At 37.3% G+C, this 24352-nt stretch overlaps 2 protein-coding genes across 2 annotated transcripts in view; both read left to right on the top strand.

The window, feature by feature from the left end:
- LOC144037922 (uncharacterized) overlaps positions 1–23555 on the top strand; it is a 47604-nt gene extending 24049 nt beyond the window's left edge. Inside the window, 2 exon segments of the mRNA XM_077549810.1 lie at positions 14854–17299; positions 19676–23555. Coding sequence (XP_077405936.1) covers positions 14854–15258 — 405 coding nt within the window. The 3' untranslated portion in view covers positions 15259–17299; positions 19676–23555.
- LOC144037929 (synaptonemal complex protein 3-like) lies at positions 6656–10607 on the top strand. The gene is made up of 8 exons (XM_077549816.1): positions 6656–6749; positions 6812–6905; positions 7009–7043; positions 7592–7709; positions 7814–7913; positions 8855–8953; positions 10186–10302; positions 10344–10607. Exons 1-8 carry the CDS (start codon positions 6656–6658, stop codon positions 10395–10397), a joined length of 711 nt encoding a protein of 236 aa, XP_077405942.1. The 3' UTR covers positions 10398–10607.
- Positions 23556–24352: the final 797 nt, after the last annotated feature.

The raw sequence follows: 24352 nt of genomic DNA, 5'->3' as shown, positions 1-24352 counted from the left end.
ATGCACTTAATGCTGTGATGTCCATAAGAAGTGATTGATTAGATGGACTTTGAAGAAATTGATGTTTCATGGGAAGGTTAAATGTGATTATCAATGAAAGACAAATCAGCCTTTTTTGTCAATGAACTGGGTTAGATATGTTGACTTCCAAGCTATTCAGTGTTTAAAGTCCCTTTTATGTTATTTTTATTGTCAATGTTTTGTTATGGTTATCATTCTATGATCATTTTCAATGTGATTCATTGCTATATGCCTTATATCTAACTACGTTCTGCTTCCTCTGTTTCAGAATTGATAATTTGTAGTTTTTTGTTATTATTCATGCACAAATCAGGATTTTATTTCTCAAATGTTTTTATTACTCTTTAGGCATGAGACGTGGAGGAAACTCGGAAAATAGCACATTTAAGAATCTATGTAACATGGGTGATTGGAAATATATGCCAAAAGTATAACATCTTAAATGGAACTATTCCTGTAAGAATGATTGTACCATGTAAAGGAGAAGAGGTCACATTGTTGGATAAGGTTTTCACTGTGTGCTGTGCCCTGGCAAATCACTGTCCAACTGTCGTGTAGATTCAGAGATGACCCAAGATGTACAAGTGTTTTGATTTTTATTATTTGTGCGCAACCTGAACTTGTAAACATTGTGTGTGTTTTTTTCAGCCATAATAAAAAAAAAAAACAATTCACCAAGACTTGTAAACATTCTATAAACATAAAAAATGGTCATGTACTTAAGCAAATAAGTTCAACTCTTTAAAGTGTACATTTGTGAACAGTGCAAAATTACAACACAAGGAAAAGCTAACATGTATGGTTAGTTAAACCTGAATAAGACCCCTGGATTACCCCTTTAATAACCGTAATTCTTGCTCATATAAATGTATTTGGAATACCTCGATCGATCGTGGCATTGTTTTTCACTGCGCGCATGCTTGCTATTTTCTTCCTCGCCTTATTTTCTTCTTCTTTGCTTATTTGATTTGCAATGACTCTTAGTGTATATAGTCACGACTTGTATGTGCAGCTCTAACCTACCCGCAAAAGGAGCCTCCCTTGAATACCTTGATTTTTCCGCTGCATTTTCATGTTATTTTGTGTCTGTACGGCAAAAACGCCACAGTTTGTGCCTACACACATAGTGTAAATACAAGTATATAAGTCCGTGCTTCTGGCGTGTAACCCATCGGAAATACTCAAGCCGTTGTCAGCAAAGAACCACACTTCTGGAGCGAGGAGGAAACGGACTACTTTATTTAGCGTGGTGAGTGACATGAATAAGTCTTTTATTTAACGTACAGTAAGTTAAAAGCGGAAATGACGTTATTTACCTCATTACGTTGTCCGGGGGTCGTGGCCCGAACAGGATATTCCAATTGAGCACAGATGATCATGTAAACAGGAGTAACTCTTTCTGCCAATTTGATCCAAAAAATAGTGTTGATCTAGATAATAGAAATAATTATGACTCTAATAATGATCAATTTAACTAATTCACTGCCATTGACGGCTATAGATGTAAAAAAAATTATTTGAACAATTTCTATTAGTTTAACATTTTTCTACTTTTGTTAAGGCAGTGAATGAGTTAATATAAACATAAACATGGAACATGATCATACATTTTCAATTATACACTGTAATAGCAGAAGTCTCTATAAGATTTCACTGAAATTAAGGAATACTTGAATAAAATGAACTAGTCATAGCCATATCAGAGACTTGGGAAAATAAGTGACATAGAAATCTCAGGGTTTGAATTGTTTACAATATGGCTGTGCAATTGATCGAATTTGAATTAAGATTTTTATTATTACCCTTCATGATTACAAAATTGGCATAATCGTACAAAAATGATTATTAATACTAGGTCTGAAACGAGTCCTCGTCATTTCTGCCTCGGATACCCGCTGAGATAGTCGGAGTCAAGCTAACGGCAGTATGCATGACAGTACACGGGGCTAACGCTGTGAGAAACCCAATTTCAAAAATAAACCTTACCTTACCAAGTAGTGTATGTGGATCAATGCATTGTAGGGTTTTTATTTTGAAGTTACTTTCGGAAGTGTGTCGTTGCGGTGTAAGGGATGATGACATGCTCGTGTATTCAGAGTTTGTGACAATGGCAATATAAATGCCCCAAACTAGGGTTGAACGACTATGGAAAATAATCTAATTGCGACCCCCTACCCACAAAAAATGCGAATGCGATATCATATGCGATTTTTTTCCCCTTCAAGATCCTTTTCAATGATTTTTTTACCCAACACAGTTAATTATAATAAACATGATCAAATCTATTATAGATTACAGGATTTTAAGATAAAGGCAAATGAAGCCTTAATATCACAGTTTTTTCTTCTACAATTACAGTTACAGTTACAATTTACCACTTCAACATATCCAACTTGTCATGTTGCATGAAGCATGACTTGTAAACACTGCAGTTTTTAAACATTGCATTTATCAATGAATAAATTCAATACCTGTATACATATTTAAAAAATAAAACTTAGCGATCTTCAGTCAGTAAACTCACACATACTAAAGTGTAGGCAAAGTAAAATTATACCTGCTTATAAGACATTACATTTTCCAATTTAATTTAAAAACCCACTAGCATTTTATAGCAATCCTTGTGGTGACAATAGCATGCATGTTAGAGGCAGTTACTCGCCCTGCCCGTAATGCATACTCCTCTCAACTCATCTTGCTCATGTTACTGGACGGTGTCATCATTTCTTCTTCTTGCCCATGCGTGTTCTTCTGTTCAGTGTTGAAAAGATGTCATCAAGCGCTTCATTCTTGGTGTCTGTACACTTAAGCAACCTCTAGGTGGCACTGTTGTTCTCCTAGTGCTAGGAAAAACTGCAAATGTTTCACTCTGGTTTTGGGAATATAAACTATAAACCCTCAATTTCATTTGCTGTTATTTTTACTGTAATCGTTCACTAATCAAAGAAATGACAGGACGCTAATCAATGCCAGGGCACGTGGAAACAAGTATTCACAGTCACGGCAAATCAGAGTCTTCAATTTGTTTGCAATGTGGAAACACCTACGCAAGCGCCAGGAGAACATATTACAGCCGGACCCGGGGGCTAGAGCTTCTTGGTGAGGCAAGGGGACGCAGCAGGATTTGCACAACAGATTAGTTTCACTGCGATTGCCCCTTCGCATGCAGACGCTACACTTTCTTGCTGGCTTTTTTTTCCGGGGAATAGCAAGTACAGTATATACTGCAATGTGTGTTTGGCCATGTTGTCATCAAGTTAACTCTCGGGATTATGATACGGTGACCTGGTGTTACGTCTGGCTTCCTCATGTCCTTCAGTTCCTATACCGGGTGGTAAGAGATGTTCTGATCCATCTTATCCGCTCCATTCATGGTGGCATAATAGTCCATAACCAGTGTCTTCTCCGTGATCAGACTGTACCCACTCCGATGAATATGCATTGGACTCGGGGTACTCTTCGTCGTCCGATTGAACGTCCGCCTGTGCAGAAGTTCTCGGTTGTGCTCCGCGTTTTCCGGCGTTAGCATCGCTAGCCAGTGAGGCTTTATGACGTGATCATAGCCGCCGCGTCAACGCTTCCAACTTCGGCGTCAACTTCGGAGTCACCATCATCATCTTCATCGTCGTCATCAATGTGCTCTTTAGCATTGGTCGATGCTTTTCGTCTTTGAAAAAAATGCTCAAGCGTGAGCTTCTTGCAACCAGTCGCCATTTTCGCTTCCTCAGTCATTCTTCCCTCAACACTCTAGCTCCGCCTCACGTCTTCTACTGACGCCTACCCAATCTTGTCCAAAGAGAGTCATCGCTGCCATCTAGTGCCCAAAAATAGGCATTATACTAACTAGATCTGCTTGATACTTTCAGCACAGCTGGCCAAGGCTTTCCTCCACCCTTTTCGAAAAAAACAAACAAAAAAAACATAGTGAACGTCTTTTAACGTCTTTGGCTGTCCTCCGTAGGATTTTTCGAAACGTTATTTAACGTTTTTGGCGGGCAAAGAGTTAAGAATGATAAGATCCCCATGAATTTAGGCTCACACTAATATTTATGAGTTAGGAATGAAACATGGTTTGTTCTTGTTAATTAGTCATTAAATAGGAGACCTGTCATTAACTCGTGAGGGTAAGGTGATGACGTGTGTAAATACATTTATCTCAGTTTAATCACATATTTACAAACATGAACATGATTTTAGTGTGATATTTTATGACACATTTGTATGGCTACAGAATAAGTCACAACACTGACAATGTAAAAGGGCATTTGCGTGAAACTTTGAGTGATTTAATGCAAACGGTGGATAATGAATACTGACTTCTTTTAGAGTTACAGTAGGGAAAGTATACAAGCTCGCTGCACAGGGAGCTGGATTGTTCCAGAAAAATCCAGTTCTCTGCTCAGTTTGCAGAAGTTTGGGGCTTTTTCCCAACTCTTGTCTCACAGAGGCGAACTTGACAGCGTTAGGTGCTTTGGGAAAAGACCGTTTCTGTCTCCAAAATGCAGATGTGTAAAAGTGCAGGGTTGAAAGGAGAAGTACAGGTATTTTATTGAAACTAGACAAATTTAAGGAACTAAAGTAGAAAGTGAGTTATTGGATTTATCATAGATTTAAGTGAGATTGGCCACTCGACAACTCCACCTAAAACAAGCTATTTCATTTCAAAGCTTTTTTGCCCTCATCTATGGATTTTAACTTTTTTCAATATTTGAGGAATGGATTATTTTTACCTTATAAGCGAGTGACTAAATGTGTCTTATCCTAAAAAAAAAGGTCTATATAGTTTATCTTTTCTTTTAATTACTTATGCTATCCACTTTTTATTTGTTTGCTTGAGTTACTCAATCTTGGATGTAAGATCGATTTAAGGAACTTTTGAGTTGTAGCAGCTCTGTACTGTGAAATTCATTTGAGAGTGATTCTTATGTAGTTTTAATCATTTGTATTATTTTTAAATTGTTAATAAATATCCAAAATATTCCTCTTTTAGTTATTTCTAACTTATTTTACAATAATACCAGAGTGAAAGAATATCTCTTTTATGTATTTTTTTCTAACTTTAATCAACTTGTTAGCTATTCAGAGTAGTTAAGAGTTTAAGTGATTTAAACATTTTTTTTTAAATTATTGGTTTATGAATTAAAGTTAGAGCAACTAGTTTAACAAACTTCCAACTTATTAGTAGAGCTGTCAAACTAAATGTTTTAAATCAGATAAATCACATCTTAGAATTTGGATTAATCACGATTGATTGCTTAATTAAAAATGCTTTTTTTTAATCAACATTTTTTGCTCACCAAATTTGAAGAGCACCTGTTGTGTTTATTGTTTCGACATTTAATGTTATGAGGACGTCTTCAACATTTTGTGATCCACCGCACACTCTCATCCTTTTTATTTTTATTTTTTTAAATCTGTTAATTACTTGCATAATTTAAAATAAATTAAAAAATACACCAGTAGTTTGACATGAACAAATATTCTGAATGTCATACACAAACATTTATTAAATGCTTGTAGGCATGTAGTTATGTTTATTGCTCAAACACAATCTGTGCTACCTTTAACCCTGGAGAACCCACGGGGTCAAATTTGGCCCCTATAAATTCTGCTACTCAAATAACAAATACCTTTTTTTTTTTTTTTTTACAAATTTAACTTCAAAAGTCCAGAGTGCCACTTCTGACCCCTGCATGGGGCCATCTAGTGGATGAATATTGCATTTACATGAGCCAGAGTGGTGGTGACAATATGGCTAAAATAAACAAATAAAACAAAAAAATTATATTGTTCAATGTAGCTGTGTATTTTTTTGATTATTTTCTTAAATTCTAAATAGTTTACTGACAGTTTTTGTTGTTCAGATTTTTCGAAATGATACCCCTAAATCCCAAAGGGTCAAATTTCGCCCTAATCTTAAATTAGGGAATAAATTGAAAAAAACATTGAAAAAACATATATTTTGGTGTTCAGTGAACTTATAGCAGTCATATAATGTGTAATTCATAATTTTCCAAAGAAGAAAAGGGTTCTTGGGTTCTCCAGGGTTAAGTAACTATCCACTGTCAAAATAACGGCTAATCTGTGGTCAAAATTAATAGTGTGATTAATACAATATTTTTTTGTAATTAATTAGTTAACGCTTTAACTTTGACAGTACTACTGGGACTAGCTTTAGTATAATTTAGTTTAGTTAGTTTATAGTTTCTATCTTGTACTTAAGTTTTGCCCACTTAGTGGAGTTAAAGGGTCAGTAATGTGAAAAATCAACATGTTTGGAGCCATGTTAAAATGAATTATTATTACTTATAAGACGCAAAAGAAATAAATTCTTATTTGTTAAATTTATTGAAAGTTTGTTTTTATTTATTTTAAGCAAAAAGCTTTGACGCTTCAACAAAAAAAGCTGCATTGGAAGGTTCTGGTGGGAACAGGCTGCTTGGCTCGGTTACTGCTCCTCTGTTTGTGTCCATAAAACATCGATATTATTGGGGCAACTATTTTATTGTTGGGACAAAAGCGACCAGGGAAAGGTTAGTTTTCACAGGTCATTTATCACCGCCATTAGCTCTGCGTGCTAAACAGGCATTGGCCACCACTAACGTTAGCCGGCTAGCTGAACAAACTCCCAAAAATGTCGGCCGGCAAAAGAATGAAGAAGAAGAGGCCCTCTGAAGAAGCTTACGCTAAAGCGCTCCACTGCGGCTCAGAAGATGACGACGGGGGAGGTAAATGTGCCTTAGCTTTTTCTAACTACTGCTACGTGAATCTTTTGCTCCCTTCCACATAGCGTCACAAGAGAAAACTCCAGGTGAGAAAAATGCTCCGTTGAGAAAAAGAGCAGCTGCTGACTTTAAAGATGAAGACGCTGCAATTGCTGTAGGGTAGTCTAACAATTTACTTCATTTATCCACAATTCAATATTTCTTTAATTATTTATTCATGATTTAGAGCTGCTAGCTAATGAGCTCAATGGTTTGTTTGTAGGAGTAAAGTTAACAACATGTTGGAGTGCTTTGGAGGTAAGAACGCACTTGTCATGAACAATTTCAATGTCCGCCCAACACTATATTTAGTGAGTTTTGTTCATTTAAAAAGTTAATAAAAAACATCTAGAGATAATAATAGCAAACCAGCTTTTTTTTTAATTGTAGAAAAACAGGACATTGTTTGAAGTTTCCATTGCAGAATATTTGCAACAAATTTACAACATCAAATCAATTTAAATGACCTGACTATTTTGCAAAGGTACCCACACCATCCACTGAAGGTTTGCAATGTTGTCAAAGGTGAGGGAATCATTCCGTCCCGCAGGTTCACCTTGGAGTGAAATGTCATTGTGGACAACATTGTCCATCATCCAACAATGTGTGTGCTTCTGTCCTGTGTTGTGTGTGTGTGTTCAATCATCTTTGTGTGTGCGTGTGTGTGTGTGTGTGTGTGTGTGTGTGTGTGTGTGCGTGCGTGTGTGCGTGCGTGTGTGTGTGTGTGTGTGTGTGTGTGTGTGTGTGTGTGTGTGTGTGTGTGTGTGTGTGTGTGTGTGTGTGTGCGTGTGTGTGCCTGCCCACAGCCGACATCAACAAGTTGATGCTCACCAAGCGCAAGCGTCTGGAAAGTCTGACCAAGATTTGCATGAACGGAGGGCAGCAGAAAATGGAACAAACGTGGAACAACTACCACAAGCAAAGGTACTGTATGATATTTCTGCGTGTGCATGACGTCATGTATCGTCCAACACGCCTCTTGTGCTCTACCTGGCTCAATTATGTGGTGCTGGTGTGCATGTGTGCAGGCAGAAGATGACTCAGGAGTGTTCTCAGCAGTTGTCGTCAGTCCTGCAGCAGTGGCAGATGGAAGTGGAGCAAATGAAGGAGCAGGAGGAGAAGCTCAATGTGCGAGCACACATACACACGAACACACAAAACAATAAATGAGGCATGTGACTAGAGCTGAGACATTTGTACAATTTTCTTTTAGGACTTCTTGACTTGAAAGTACGGACACTTTTGAGGACATAGAAGGGGGGAAAAAACGTTATAGCCTACATCTAGAATATTAAGGGTGGTCATCTCTCCAATAAAAGACAGTTTGTATATCTAGATGCATGGGATGCGATACGATTCGAGGAGGGTTAAATTAAGTGGGCTTATGATTCAATTTGATTTCATTTGATTTGATTCGGTCCAGCTCATATAACGCAATTGACATTCTATGGATGAATTTGTCAGTACTGTGAATGGGGCATCTCGACTGCTACTTAACACTGCAACATGTTACACAACAAACCAGTAACTCAACCACAATTGAGGCATTTTCTGCACTGGCAATTTCAAACAATGTCCTGTTTTTCTACAATAAAAAGATAGACATTTGCTATAATGTTGTTTTCCACAAAAATCGGATACATCAATAAATAGGGAAAAAAACTCTTTGACAAATCGATAGTGAGCAGCTCCCAAAAAAAGTGCAGCTAGTCTGTGCTATTGGCTCTTTGAAGGTCTTATCATGCAGCTCTCCACTCCACTCCACTTACCGGCTCAGTGGGCGAGTGGTACAGTGTCCTCCCTTAGACTGGGAGGTCGTGGGTTCAATTCTTGGCCGGGTCATACCAAAGACTATAAAAATGGGACCCATTGCCGCTCTGCTTGACACTCAGCATTAAGGGTTGGAATGGGGAGGCTAGATCTCCATATGATTCCCGAGCGCAGCTGCTGCTGCTGCTCACCGCTCCCTCAGGGGATGGGTCAAATGCAGAGAACGAATTATGCCCCACTTAGGTGGGTGTGACAATCTGTGGACCTTATCTTATGTGACACCGTGTGTGTGTTTTCAGAATCTGATGATCCAGCAGCAGAATGTGGTCCAGCAGAGCCAAGTTCTTCAGAAGCAGAAAGTGGAGGCCATGCAAGGGCTCTTCAAGCACTTTGTCAAGGTCAAAACAGCAACAGGCAGCTTTCCTGTTAGGATTTCACATTTTTAGTTTAATCCAAAATTAATCCTTTACAATAATTGCTTAAGTCATTTTTTCAGATTTTTCAGGAAACACACAAAATGTAATCATTTTCCTCATGAGGAGATGATTTGGTCCCCCAAAAAATTGCGCACAAACAAACAAAACTTAGGCAATTATTGTAAGAGGTTGACGATTTGGTAAATGGCGAAACCCTGCAGCAGGATACCCGACAGCCATACATGCTTTAAACATCTACAATGGCTTTAGACTTTGTTTGCGCTTGTGGTTATCATCTCAGATTTGGAGAAAGAAATGCTGGACAGTTTAACCACCATTTAATTGAACTAATTGATAGGAGAGTTCGTCTGTTAGAGACGATTGTCTTTTACTTTGAAGTACTTCTGTTATGGCCTAAAATGGTCTAGAATTATTGTGAATACATTTTGAAAATCTCCAAAATCGGAGGGGGATTTTGGGCGTGAAGTTGATTGCTTGAGCCGTGTACCGGGTGTGCTTCCTTTCTCACCGCTGTTATGATTCATTGTTATTTATTACATAAGGCCTTTACAAAAATAAAAATCAGCTGTATACTGTACCAAAAACAGAATGTCTAAGAGACTTGACTAGATAGCACCTACTGCTATACGCTCCTTTGAGCTACTAAGCTAACATCCATGCATTCTATTAGCTTTGATGGGACGGTCGGGCCTGCCATCATGGCCGCCACGTAGGCACATCTATTATGGACTATGTGCCACGGAACTTTGTTTTTGTTTCCGGTTTGCGACGTGTGGGCCGCGTCCCAGTACTTGCGCTTCCGCCTTTGTGCCCCTCGGTTGCGCGTTCCCGTCGACCGGTGCGAGGCTGTGAGTGTGTAGTGTCTGTCTCAGTGTCCGAAGGTTTTCAGATAGACGAGACGCCCTCCCACTGATGAGCGGGAGCGCGGGGGTGGAAGTGTGAGTGTTGGAACGCGTCCAGCGGTGGCCGTAAACGGCGCTGATCTGTAGAACCCGGAAGCCCGTGGCTTCTACCCCATTGCGGCCAATTCAGGAAATAACAGACTTTGAGCATGCGATTGTTCCGTATCTCGTATCTCAAGGCACTGCTGGACATCTGAAAAAAATAATGTGAGTATTCACGTTTGTCCATCTCATTTCATTCAAATGGAATCTTCTTGTTTTTCTTCTCGTTGCGGCGTTTGGCATATGCAGAACATGGGGGAGATGGAGAAGAGCCACGAGGACGTCCTGCATCGGGCACAGCAGGAGCTGAGAAAGGAGATGGCCACCATGCAGAAGAAGATCCTCATGGACACTGAGTCGAGTCCTGCCGCTGACATGAAATCATCTTGCACTTTGTCCCTTGGCAGCAACAACAGGAAATGGCGTCCGTGCGCAAGTTCCTGCAGACCATGCTCTTCTAGACTCCTCTCAACTCATCTTGCTCATGTTACCGGACGGTGTCATAATTTTTTCTTCTTGGCCATGCGTGTTCTTCTTCTGTTCAGTGTTGAAAAGATGACGTCAAGGCCTTCATTCTTGGTGTCTGTACACTTAAGCAACCTCTAGATGACACTGTTCTCCTAGTGCTAGGAAAAACTGCATATGTTTTACTCTGGTTTGGGGAACATAAACTATAAACCCTCAAATTCATTTGCTGTCATTTTTACTGTAACTGTTCACTAATCAAAGACATGACAGGTCGCTAATCAATGCCAGGGCACGTGGAAACATGTATTCACAGTCACGACAAATCAGAGTGTTCATTTTTTTTGCAATGTGGAAACACCTACGGAAGCGCCAGGAGAACATGTTACAGCCGGACCCGGGGGCTGGAGCTTCTTGGTAGTGGTAGTTTTTCTGCAGTGACTTATGAGCTTGTATTTCCAAATAGATTAAATTGAAATTGATGATTGTCCTAGGGTACATTAAACTGGCTTTAGCATTGAGTATATTCTTCATATACAGTAAACAGTTGTGTTGGTTTTGTACATTTTTTTCCTGTTTTTCGAGATGGGACACCTCAGAAACTATGGGAAAGGCGCCAAGCCAGGACAGGTCACAGCGACACAACGGCCTAGCTCTAATCATTAAGAGGCCTAATATAACAAGCTCGACTTAAAATAGGTTTGTCTGAAATAATTAGTGAAAGACAATCTGTTTTTTAAAAGGTAAGTCAAGTCACACTAACATTAAACTTGTATGGGATTTGCTTCATTATAGTCAAATAGTTTATGAAAGAGGATTTATTTTGTTTTTAGATTTGTATATCTTTAGACTCAGTGGAGCACCCTTTTATGTAATTAATGTATGGACATTATTGGAATGCTTTATAAATGGATTAGCAGTTCAGTAGCCTTAGGTCATGGCACTTCCCCCAGGTTTGACATTGAGATGAATTCGACAGGGTTGTGGGAGTTCACCATTACTGTTTATAATGGTTGCTGAAATGTTATCTATTTTATTAAGAACCAGTGGGATTAGAGGGCTGAAAGTAATGGAGCAGAAAATTGTGATAAGTCATTTAGCAGATGATGCAACTTAATTTTTGGAGGATGTGGATCAAGTTCCACTGGCTCTACAAGCTATTGATGTTTTCTCAAAGGCTTCTGGTTTACAACTCGAAAAAATGGGAGATTTTGCCATTACATGGTTGTCAATTGCAATCTGTGTGGCGTATAGAGATAAAAAAAAAGAAAGTCAAATACTTGGGGGTTGCTATCTCTGATGACAAAATGATGTCAGAAAGAAATTTATATCCGAGAAACTGGACACATGTCAATCTGTTTTAAACAGATGGCTGCAAAGGGATGTTTCTATTTTTAGAAGGGTTTTATTGACAAAAATGGAGAGCCTGTCAAGAGTCATCTACCCTGCATTTTCTTTACCAATTTCCACTAAAATTATTAAGATGATCAATACTATACATTTTAGATTCATATGGAGAAACAAATACCAGTATATAAGGAAAAATGACATGGGTAGGGGAATGAAGAAGGTGGCATAAACGCCATTAATTTTGATGTTTTGAACGGAGTCTTGAAGTTAAAATGGCTGGAATCTTTGAATGTAGATAACTACCGGTTAAACTTTCTGATTTTCATCAACAAGTACTTCTCTATGGGAAATTATTGTACTGCCATAATTTTACTCCACAGAATACCCCGATCTGGAATAATCTATACATATTGCACAACAGGACATCCGTTTTTAGGGTAGAATGGAATTCAAAAGGGCTGTAGCGCACTTGTTAGACAAAAATGGGAACCTGTTGCGACGTGAAGACTTTTGTCAAAAATACCAAATACAATGTTGTCTAATATACAAAGATAACAAATGCAATTCCGATCTCTTTAAGAATGATGGCGAAAGAAGATGTTCGGAATTCTGGAGTTTCTGGAGCATTGGGGGACTGGATTTTTGTGGTTATAAATGTCATAACAAGGTTATCAGGAAAGTGCTGTTAGATGAATATTATTGTAATCCCATTAAGAGGTCATATATTGTGAAACAATTTGATATTGACAAGATTAAAAACATGAGAAACAATTATATATTATTTCCAGTACCTCGCAAAGCAAAAGAGGTCCCATTCAAAATGTTGAACAAAATGTACCTGGCTAATGAGTTTTTAAGACTGAGGTTTGATTTTGATGTAAATGATTGTGTGTTCTGTGATGTGGATGTAGAAAACCTGAACCATATTTTCTTTCACTCCAATGTAGTACAATTCCTTCTGGACTAATTTAAGGAGTTGGTTGCAATCAAAACATATTGATTTCCCCCTGACAGAAGAGTCGATTTTGTTTGCTGTGTTTCAAGAAGATAAGGAACTAGAATTTGTTTTGAATGTTTTGTTGCTTTAGAATTTGTGTAAGTGCAGATATTTAAAAATAAAACTGTGCCTACTCCACTGGAAATATGACTTTCTACTATTTTGTAAATCTTTGAAATTGGCTATGGATAGAAAAGCCATTAAATTAGTTTCTTTATTGGATATAATCGATTTGTTATAGAAAGTACTCTTACAAATATAATTTCTGTTGGTTTTAAGTTTTATTTTAGTGTTTTTTTTGTTTTGTTTTTTGTTTACCTTTTTATTTTCTACATTCAATTGTATTGTTAGAATACTTATGCTCAGTCTATGTCTAGCAATTTGTCATTTGATGATACGAGTGCCTTGTGTTTGTTTCCGTATAATTGTTCAATAAAAAAAACACTGAACTGGCTTAATTTAGTTTCTTTATTGGATATAATTGATTTGTTATAGAAAGACCTCTTGCAAATATAATTTCTGTTGGTTTTAATTTTTATTTTATAAATAAAAAAAACACTGAACTGGGTTGATATTGACCACAATGCATTGCGAATGTGAAAAACACACGGTGCGAGAATCAAATTAATATATACTATGGAAATAATTCATGCGTTTTATTTGAAAACATTTGCAACAAAGGAACTCAAGAACAGTTTTAAAACATTTTCATTCACAATAAATAATCGAAGCTTTATGAGGTGCGTCGAAAAAGTTACAGGTCACACTCCACGCCCGGTAGGTGGCGGCAGTGCGCCTTTGCGTTGGTTTGCCAAACGCCAAACAAACTCCAGTAGAAGAAGATCACCCGGAGCATGGCGTTACATGGGTAAAGTTGAACGTTGCTTGCAATCGGCCAATGAGTGAAAAACGAATTGTTGCCGATAGTACTGAACGGGCTCGACACAGTACTTCACGTTTACAAACGTTTATGTTCGGGTTAACTTGTCTCGTTGCGCGTTGAAGCTTCCCTGCCTATCTTAATTTAGCTCCCTAGCCGCTAACCAAGACACGCGTTTGGTAGAAAGTGTTGAGATTCTCCTGTGAAAATGTACGCAAGAAGGACAGCAAAGTACGCGGAGGAACTATGTGGAACAGAAGAGGAAAACGAGCGTTGTTGTCAACGAGTGGACGCAGTCAGACTTTGCCAGCAGCCACGTGTTGTGTTACACAGAGCAGGTTTGCACACTTTTTACTTTCACTTGCTTAGCATTTAGGAAATGCCATTTACTAGTGAGGGAGAAACCGAAGTTAAACTTCCTGCATTCACGAAAGGCCGCTGTCAGTTAGCAGCTAGAGACGTGGAGGAAACTCGGAAAATAACACATTTAAGAATCTATGTAACACGGGTGATTGGAAATATATGCCAAAAGTATAACATCTTAAATGGAACTATTCCTGTAAGCATGATTGTACCATTTAAAGAAGAAGAGGTCACATTGTTGGATAAAGTTGTGTTTGATTTCCTGTGTCTTGCAGACATCAGTGAATATGTTTGTCCTGAGCAGCAGGAGCCAGAGCATCTTCACATTAAAAAAGAAGAGGATGATGAAGAGGCCCCCGACTTTAAAGAGGAAGAAGAGCAGCAACAGATTCCTTTCATCAAAAAAGAGGAGGAGCCAGAGCACCCTTGCATGAAAGGAGAGAGAGAAGACCCTCCCGACATCAAAGAGGAGCAAGAGGAGAAGGATGTCTATATCTTGCCATCGACTTGTGTCTCCTTGAAGAGTGAAGATGGTGCAAGTGAGGTGAGCAGAGGGGCGGAGCCTCCAAGCAGCTGCTAATGTAAAAAAATGACAACTGAAAGTGATGGAGACCACTGTGGAGGATCACAAGCAGACGGCCTCCTAGCTCCACTATCAGATAGTGACGACGCTATGTCACACACTCTTCTCGATGATGAGTCTGAAGGTGATATGACATGTCAGACTGACAACAAGTGCTGGAAATGCTCTCGGTGTAGGAAAACGTATGCTCATAAAAAAGATTTGAAAGAACACATGAGAATTCACACTGGTGAGAAACCTTTTGCCTGCTCAGTTTTTTGCCAAAGATTCTCTGAGAAGGGAAACTTAAAAGGGCACATAAGAACCCACACTGGTGAGAAACCTTTTGCCTGCTCAGTTTGTGGTCAAAGATTCTCTCAGAAGGGAAACTTAAAAATGCACTCAAGAACCCACACTGGTGAGAAGCCTTTTGCTTGCCCAGTTTGTGGTCAAAAATTCTCTCAGAAGGGAAACTTATAAAAGCACACAAGAACCCACACTGGTGAGAAACCTTTTGCCTGCTCAGTTTGTGGTCAAAGATTCTCTGAGAAGAAAAGCTTAAAAGGGCACATGAGAACCCACACTGGTGAGAAACCTTTTGCCTGCACAGTTTGTGGCCGAAGATTCTCTCACAAGTTTAAAGTCAAGAGACACAAGTGCCTGGTGAAAAACGCAGTAATCAAGAAGCTTGCAATGAAAATGTAAATGTTTTGTACATTTAACAGTAAATGTAAAAGTATTTACTAAGGTAAATATTTACGAAAACTTACATTATTTTATTTTTTTCTGGCAGGATTTTTTTTGTATCATCTTGTAGTGTTTGTATAATCTGAAAAATTAGCGCTGGTGCAAAAATATTTAAAGCGATGCATGCACTTAATGCTATGATGTCCATGAGAAGTGATTGATTAGATGGACTGTGAAGAAACTGATGTTTCATGGGAAGGTTAAATGTGATTCTTAATGAAAGACAAATCAGCCTTTTTTGTCAATGAACTGGGTTAGATATGTTGACTTCCAAGCTATTCAGTGTTCAAAGTCCCTTTTATGTTATTTTTATTGTCAATGTTTTGTTATGATTATCATTCTATAATTTTCAATGTGATTCATTGCTGTATGCCTTATATCTAACTACGTTCTGCTTCCTCTGTTTCAGAATTGATAATTTGTAGTTTTTAGTTATTAATCATGCACAAATTATAATAACCTACATCAGGATTTTATTTCTCAAATGTTTTTATTACTCTTCAGGCATGAGACGTGGAGGAAACTCGGAAAATAGCACATTTAAGAATCTATGTAACATGGGTGATTTGAAATATGCCAAAAGTATAACATCTTAAATGGAACTATTCCTGTAAGAATGATTGTACCATGTAAAGGAGAAGAGGTCACATTGTTGGATAAGGTTTTCACTGTGTGCTGTGCCCTGGCAAATCACTGTCCAACTGTCGTGTAGATTCAGAGATGACCCAAGATGTACAGGTGTTTTGATTTTTATTATTTGTGTGCAACCTGAACTTGTAAACATTGTGGGGGGTTTTTTCAACCATAATAAAAAAAAATCACCAAGACTTGTAAACATTCTTTAAGCATAAAAAATGGTCATGTACTTAAGCAAATAAGTTAAACTCTTTAAAGTGTACATTTGTGAACAGTGCAAAATTACAACACAAGGAAAAGCTAACATGTATGGTTAGTTAAACCTGAATAAGACCCCTGGGTAACCCCTTTAATAAACGGAATTCTTGCTCATATAAATGTATTTGGAATACCTCGATCGATCGTGGCATTGTTTTTCACTGTGCGCATGCTTGCTATTTTCTTCCTCGCCTTATTTTCTTCTTCTTTGCTTATTTGATTTGCAATGACTCTTGGTGTATATAGTCACGACTTGTATGTGCAGCTCTATCCTACCCGCAAAAGGAGCCTCCCTTGAATACATAGATTTTTCTGCTGCGTTTTCATGTTATTTTGTGTCTGTACGGCAAAAACGCCACAGTTTGTGCCTACTGAAAGATATTATAAAATTTTAATACCTAATTTCATATATCAACTATTGTTACACATTATGAACATTTTAATTCTTCATATTAACCTATAAGACATATTTTGTGTCCTGAGCAGAGCAGATGATGTCGACCTCGTATGGTCTGGCCTTAAGCTGGGTCATATTATTTAGTCTAAAAAAGTTCCTTCTCAGCGTTCTGTGCGAAAACACATTTCTGTTCGTGAGAAGAGAGCGCACACTCATATAACTATGTTACATTAGGAGCTGTTGAGTTCAACTTGTTTGTGAGATTTTGTTATGGGAGAAAGTACTGAGAAGTGCCTTGAAAGTATATTTTGACTAGAGACGAATACAGCTGTATCTGTGTGCTGAGAACTCTGTTTTTCAACCTGTATTTTTCCATTGTATAACACATTTACTTATTCATGAGGGGCGGTGTTGGAGACACTGTTCTGGCGATTTGATTGTAATAAAGTGTGGGCTCTTCGAAAGAGGAGAGGCATTATTGATCTGAAACTGTTGGAGTTTGATTCAATGATGTAACGGAGATCTCCGGAATAAATCATCCTGCGCAGGAACTCTGTTCATTTCTTATCCCATAATTTGATTTATTGGACACGCAAAAGTATGGATTTTTAATATACCTTCTTCAGATGGTGACAACCTGACTACAAAGACGTTTGACGGTTGTGGCGTTCGCGGACGGTTTGAATTCCTGGCGCCATATTAACTGAGGTAAGTGGAGTAATTATCCACGTTTAAGGAATTCTTTCTGTTTCGGACCGCTCCGGCCGCCATGCGTTTTGTAAATAACTAAATCAAAGGTGGGATTTGTGTGAACAGAGGTATAAGTTTAAATTGTTTGGTTGTATGGAGTCCATGATTGTGGATTTTCCTACGGTATTTGAAAAATACACATGTGGTGACGAGCAATATTTATGAAGATGCTGTCACGTTGAATTGAGTGCAACTGCATGGGGAAGTCAGCTTAAAAAGCATTTTGTTTTTATAAGCGTTAGATATTTGGATAATTGGTTTGAAATCCATATATATGTGTTGAAGTTGTTTGGATAAGTGGTTTGAAGTCCACATATATGGGTTGAAGTTGAGAGGAAGTCAGCTTAAAAATCATTTTTGTTTTTATAAGCGTTAGATATTTGGATAATTGGTTTGGAGTCCATATATATGTATTGAAGTTGAGAGGAAGTCAGTTTGAAAAGCATTTTTGTCTTTACAAGAAAAGCATTTTGTTTTTACAAGCGATAGATTCTTGGGTAATTAGAAATGATCCTTGAATAAAATAAAAGTCAGCGGATAGACGCAGCAGAGAGTACAACTGCTGTTATGTAATCGGGACAAGATATTTGCTCAATTTATGGAAGTCAGATTGACATAAAACGGACTTAATATGCCGTTTTAAGATCAATCGCTAGGTCTTTTGAATAATTGGTTATTGATATTCTTAGACAAGAGATATTTGCTCAACTTATGGAAGTCAGACCGACATAAGAATATTTGGAACTCCTTAAGATCGGTCGATGGGTCTTGGAATATTCGGTTATTAAAATTCTTAGACAATACTGTTCAGCTGGGACAAGAACAGTTATCCGGATTTTATATGTTTTGATATGTCGTACAAAGCGACATGTCTTGTCTGTCCGTTGTGTGTGTGTATGCCGTCTGGTCGGTGAAGAAACTCTAACGTCACGGTAAAATCTTAAAGGGACCGCGATGAGATATGTTGTTGACTAATTTTGTTATAAGTGAGACGTCACTGTATTTAGAAATATTAATACGACTTAGCTACAATATAATATAATATAATATAATATAATATAATAAGCTATAAAATACGGGCAATAATTAATAGAAAGAAAACACTGTTTGAGAACTACAAAAATGGTTGCAACCGGATGCCGCGTCACGAGGCGACAGGGAGTTGTGTGCGCATGCGCTGGTGTCAGCGGAGAATCGTTATGAAATATAAGGCGAGAAATAAAATAATTGCACGACTGGGTGCACGATTGCGGTGGAATAAATCTTATGGCACCGTTATAAGCTACAGTAAGTTAATTTTATTGATGGGGGACGTTGAGGCTTGCGCCGCGGGCGTTCGACGTAAAAATACGAGATAAAAGAACACGTTTACGAGTGGAATAAAAACGACACATAATCGTGTATTTTTGGATAAGATGATGATGAATAATGCTAGAATACTAGCTTTAGGTATTTTTGTGAAGTTATAACCATTTATATAACTTTAAATAATGATATAAGACTAAATGATTTAACCTGATATCACTTCCGCTAGTCGGAATTAAAGCTTCCGGATTAAACATACCGTTTAAATAATGACTTAAAATGTAATTAATATTGAACGACGGGACTTGATTATATTGTGAAAAAGGTTAGTTTATTCTAATAGGATATGGCATTTGTTCGATGGTTTTAATGACGGCAATTTAACTTTGAATGTGCGTACACGGCGACCGCCCGTTAATAATGTTATGAGTGTATGTAATTTTTATATAGAGGAGAGTCCCGGACGTATCTTTAAGAAAAGTTTATTGAAAAAATGATTAATACTAAAATGTTGCTTTGCAAATAAAATAACTGTATAATACAAATTTATGTAATAAAACAAATTAAGCCGTTTAATAAGCGCTAAACGGGATAAATTAATTAGACGGTAAAATTACTAATAAAACTTCTAACGCTAAAACCCGCAATTGTCTGCGTTAAATAATTGAACGACATTATATAAATTGTTGCCATAACTGATTTTATAAGCCCCTTATATAAATTTCTTAAGCACTAATGTTGAATACTTAAACTGGCTTCACGAGTGCAAATACGTCATATTTAAAATTATGTTTGCTATAAAACGAACGAATATTAATACACAAATAACATAGAGAGGTATAGTTTTAAGATATTATAAAATTTAGATGCATATCTTATGCTTATAGAACATAAATAACTTTAACTAAAAACGAATAACTTGGATGGCAATTAATGTGGAATAATTCTTTATATAGATGATTGTTTTTTCCCTTATGATTTTGTTTGTGCGCGAGAACATTGTTTAATAAATTTTAAATATCTTTTCAGAATCAGGAGACACACCCATTAAGGACAATTGGGGTCCCACCAAAGTGCCATATTCCGGTCCTGGGGATGAAGTAATGTGTTAATTATAATTTAAAAGGAGTTTTTTTTAATTTTTTTTTTTTTCTCCCATGTTTATAAATAGAAAATAATTTTAATCTCTCCTGAATATATTTAACCTTTGAATTCGACATTTGAAGTCTCATTACAAACAGACTGGGGAAGCTATCTGGAAGAATCACATTTTTGACATAATTTGAGGTGCTATGTAATTAAAAATCATTCCTGCTTTGACGTTTGACCAAAGGCTGACTTTACGGGCTGCGGCCTCCATTGAGAAAACATTAATTGAAAACTACACACTTATTAATTAACTATATTTGTAAATTGTTAGAGTATATCTGTCCTATCTTATCCTAAGTATTATTTATGAAGGTATGCAAAACATATTAAATTAAATATTGTAAACCATAACAAATATTGACATATAATTAGCAATTATTTAAAATTGTAAACTTTCATTGTTTTAATTATTATTATTATTATTATTTTTATTTTTTTTAGTTAAAAAAAATATTATTTTCTTCCCCTTTCTCAATTTTTTTTTTTTTTTAAATTTTTTAATAAAGGAAGTTTTTGTTTTTAATATTTACTGACATGTTATAACCTAAATACTGTTGGGGCAGATTTTATGTTTTCAGTCGAGTGAGGATTATTGGTCAGGGGTCATTATTTCGGAACAAAGTCAACTGGCGGGACACAGACCTCTTTAAAACCCCCCCACCCACAAAGAAACTGCAACTGCCACCACCATCAGAGGGGCGTGATGCAGCCATCATCACAAAACATCCTGCCAATACCTGATGGAGAGTTGAGGTTCCTGGCGCCACCTGTTGCCACAATGACTGTGCCATCATATACAAATGTGATAAAAGAAAAACTGCTCCACTGCCCAATGCACACAATGCTCCGCACGAACTGTCCTATGAAAAACTGCTCCATATGCTCTGCACAAGCGTCCTTAAAGCATTCCTGCGTCCAGAACTGTCCACTACGATGGTGACTCAACCCCACAAACAATGCTTTCCTTGAATTAGTGATACCGGACCATATGATGTGATACTGACTGTTTACACTGCACTCTATTTTTGACAGATATAAGGTGATATCATTTACAGTAAAACATTTCGTAAATATAATGAACTGATTGACAACACTATATACACACAGATTTATTACATTTTAAAAACGTTTGATGTCTATTTTGATTTGATCTGATTTGTTTATCTCTGTCTATTTTAAAACAGTCAGCTTTTTGGACAAACATCAACAAGGGGGACTACCAAGCTTAATGATAACATTAAAACTAAGGGCAACTTTATGTATTAATAATAATTGATGAATTGGCTGAAAACTGAGATTCTTTGTAAAATTCATTGGCATAAGCTACAATATTTTTATAGTACAAAAGATAATACAGGTAAATTTCGTCTGGTTTCAGAAATTGAAACAGCTAATATGAATACAGATAAGATACAATTTATTTCAATCTTAATTATTATATTTTACTTTTTTAAGTTTGGTCTTCTAGTGTTTTCCCGAATTCTCTTTTGAAATTTAAATAGTTGCTTGGGACGCATTGTCGAATTTGCTGGTTAAATGTAAAATTTTCCCCTCTTTCTAAACAAAAAAGCAAGCAAAATTTATTTACTGCAAAACTTTATATATTAGTCTGAAAAATTCTCTAAAGCGATCTTTTTCAGATGGGGGAGTTATTGGTTGGTCTGGGTATATCGTCGCGAAGGACACAAACAGTCCATGATAAATAAATACATTTAAAATTAAAAGTTAGTCTTAATGCGATAATTATAGATAGTCCGTGAGAATGAATTTTACAGGAGGACAATTGGGGATTTCCTTGACCATGGAGAAGGAGTAAGTTTTGGCAGAGACGGCGAAAATAAGGTGAATATGTTCCATTTCTATTTCTATTTTTCCCCTGGGGCCCTGGGGTTAGATGTTATTTTTTGATTTTATTTGTTGACGAAAGTTGCATTTATTTAATGGCCGGAAGCACATCCATGCTATATAACAATAAATATTATAATAAAACATTCCAATAATTATTACATTCTGTAAACAAAATTGGCCTCGTCAGATTTGAACTGGCTAAAGATTTTCATTTTTTGCATTTAAGAATGTGCTCAGGTCATTAAAGTCAGCCAAAGGCTGGATCCTAATTGAATGTCACAACAAACAGAATTTTTTCCCACAGGAGAGGCCTACAGAACTTTACTAACATTTACTAACTCCTAACTATATAACACTACCAAAATGCTCTTTCAAAAAGAAGGGATGTGAATAAATGTTTATTAGTGACTAAATGAAAATATTTTGCACCCAGATAAGGTGATGAAAAGGTCAATCTAGTCCAGTCCACGCGGCACCTGGTTCCACATCTTGCCTATTAGACCAGCCGGAGGTCCGCCTTCTACTCAACCCCCACCTTCAGGAGCCAGCCACCACCGGGAATCAACAGAGAGACCAGCCAGCTGCTCCAATGACCAGACGTGCCAGCCGAGAGGCCATTCAACTGCTTCCAGTTTCCACCAGATGAGCTGAGGATTACCCAATGGAGAGAGGAGGAATGTGTCCCTTTTCCGGGGCGTTCCACAAAGAATGAGTCACACCTTGGGCCCGGTGATCATCTCTGGCAGTTGATGTGGGTTCTAAAAAAGCTGAAGGAATCCATCCATCCATCCATTCCCTTGACCACTTGCCCTCACAAGGATTGTGAGGGTACTGGAGCCTATCCCAACTGGCTTCGGGCAGGAGGCAAGGTGCAACCTGAACAGGTTGCCAGCCAATCGCAAAGCTGAAGGACTCTGTTTGAAAAAACCCCAAAAAAACAAAACGCAAGCAACAAAACTTCCCTAGCCCAAACGACAACAAGTCTTCAATCGCATCTCCAATTGCACGTACATAATGACACTCTTTCTCATACTGACTGTCATGCCAATTTGCTATTTCTGGGATCCCCCAACACAAATTTTGAACATAATCACAACACACTGTCTTCATATATGATATGCCTATTTTACTGAGAAAAAAACAAAAAATCTTTTAATGAATCACATTGTTTTGACATATGACTGACCTCCTCTCCTGCTAAAAAGAATGTTTTCATTTTTCCTCTTCCTATGTTGCACCTGCCATTGCGATGATGAAAATCCCGTGGGATTCCTTTGGTAAAAATGTTTAAATATTTAGTTATTGGGCTTTATTTTAAAAAGCCCAAAGGGCGGACTGAAAGATATTATAAAATTTTAATACCTAATTTCATATATCAACTATTGTTACACATTATGAACATTTTAATTCTTCATATTAACCTATAAGACATATTTTGTGTCCTGAGCAGAGCAGATGATGTCGACCTCGTATGGTCTGGCCTTAAGCTGGGTCATATTATTTAGTCTAAAAAAGTTCCTTCTCAGCGTTCTGTGCGAAAACACATTTCTGTTCGTGAGAAGAGAGCGCACACTCATATAACTATGTTACATTAGGAGCTGTTGAGTTCAACTTGTTTGTGAGATTTTGTTATGGGAGAAAGTACTGAGAAGTGCCTTGAAAGTATATTTTGACTAGAGATGAATACAGCTGTATCTGTGTGCTGAGAACTCTGTTTTTCAACCTGTATTTTTCCATTGTATAACACATTTACTTATTCATGAGGGGCGGTGTTGGAGACACTGTTCTGGCGATTTGATTGTAATAAAGTGTGGGCTCTTCGAAAGAGGAGAGGCATTATTGATCTGAAACTGTTGGAGTTTGATTCAATGATGTAACGGAGATCTCCGGAATAAATCATCCTGCGCAGGAACTCTGTTCATTTCTTATCCCATAATTTGATTTATTGGACACGCAAAAGTATGGATTTTTAATATACCTTCTTCACTACACACATAGTGTAAATACAAGTATATAAGTCCGTGCTTCTGGCGTGTAACCCACCGGAAATACTCAAGCCGTTGTCAGCAAAGAACCACACTTCTGGAGCGAGGAGGAAACGGACTACTTTTTTTAGCGTGGTGAGTGACATAAATAAGTCTTTTATTTAACGTATAGTAAATTCAAAGCGGAAATGACGTTATTTAACGAATTACGTTGTCCGGGTGTCGTGGTCCGAACAAGATATTCCAATTGAGCACAAATGAGCATGTAAACAGGAGTAACTCTTTCTGCCACGCATGTGAACGTTTTAACTCGATTGTTTCAGAAACTGGAATTCTGACCTTAACCCGAATATTGACTGCATGTAAATGTTGTTAGTATGCTCTGAGGGTTTTGGTTAGGGTTAGGCTGGTAATGCCGATAGCAGCCTATCTTCGGTGGCAAAACAAAATACAATAAAATTGTCAAATACCACATAAAAAAAAGGAAAACCTTTATACCAAAGAAATAGATTTGAAAACATTTGAATATGATGAACACAAGAAATTTGATCCAAAAAATAGTGTTGATCTAGATAATAGAAATAATTATGACTCTAATAATGATCAATTTAACTAATTCACTGCCATTGACGGCTATAGATGTAAAAAAATTATTTGAACAATTTCTATTAGTTTAACATTTTTCTACTTTTGTTAAGGCAGTGAATGAGTTAATATAAACATA

The sequence above is a fragment of the Vanacampus margaritifer genome, chromosome 18 (genome assembly GCF_051991255.1).
Source record: "Vanacampus margaritifer isolate UIUO_Vmar chromosome 18, RoL_Vmar_1.0, whole genome shotgun sequence".
NCBI classification, from domain to species: Eukaryota; Metazoa; Chordata; class Actinopteri; order Syngnathiformes; family Syngnathidae; genus Vanacampus; species Vanacampus margaritifer.
The sequence above is the reverse complement of the archived record's forward strand: the minus strand, read 5'-3'. Positions and strand labels throughout refer to the sequence as shown.

Excerpts from the sequence above, each read along its gene's own strand:
- LOC144037929 (XM_077549816.1), top strand. The coding sequence starts at position 6,656 with ATGTCGGCCGGCAAAAGAATGAAGAAGAAGAGGCCCTCTGAAGAAGCT. Across the intron at positions 8,954-10,185 it reads TCTTCAAGCACTTTGTCAAG|AACATGGGGGAGATGGAGAA; the intron begins GTCAAAACAGCA and ends TGGCATATGCAG. Across the intron at positions 10,303-10,343 it reads TGGACACTGAGTCGAGTCCT|CAACAACAGGAAATGGCGTC; the intron begins GCCGCTGACATG and ends GTCCCTTGGCAG.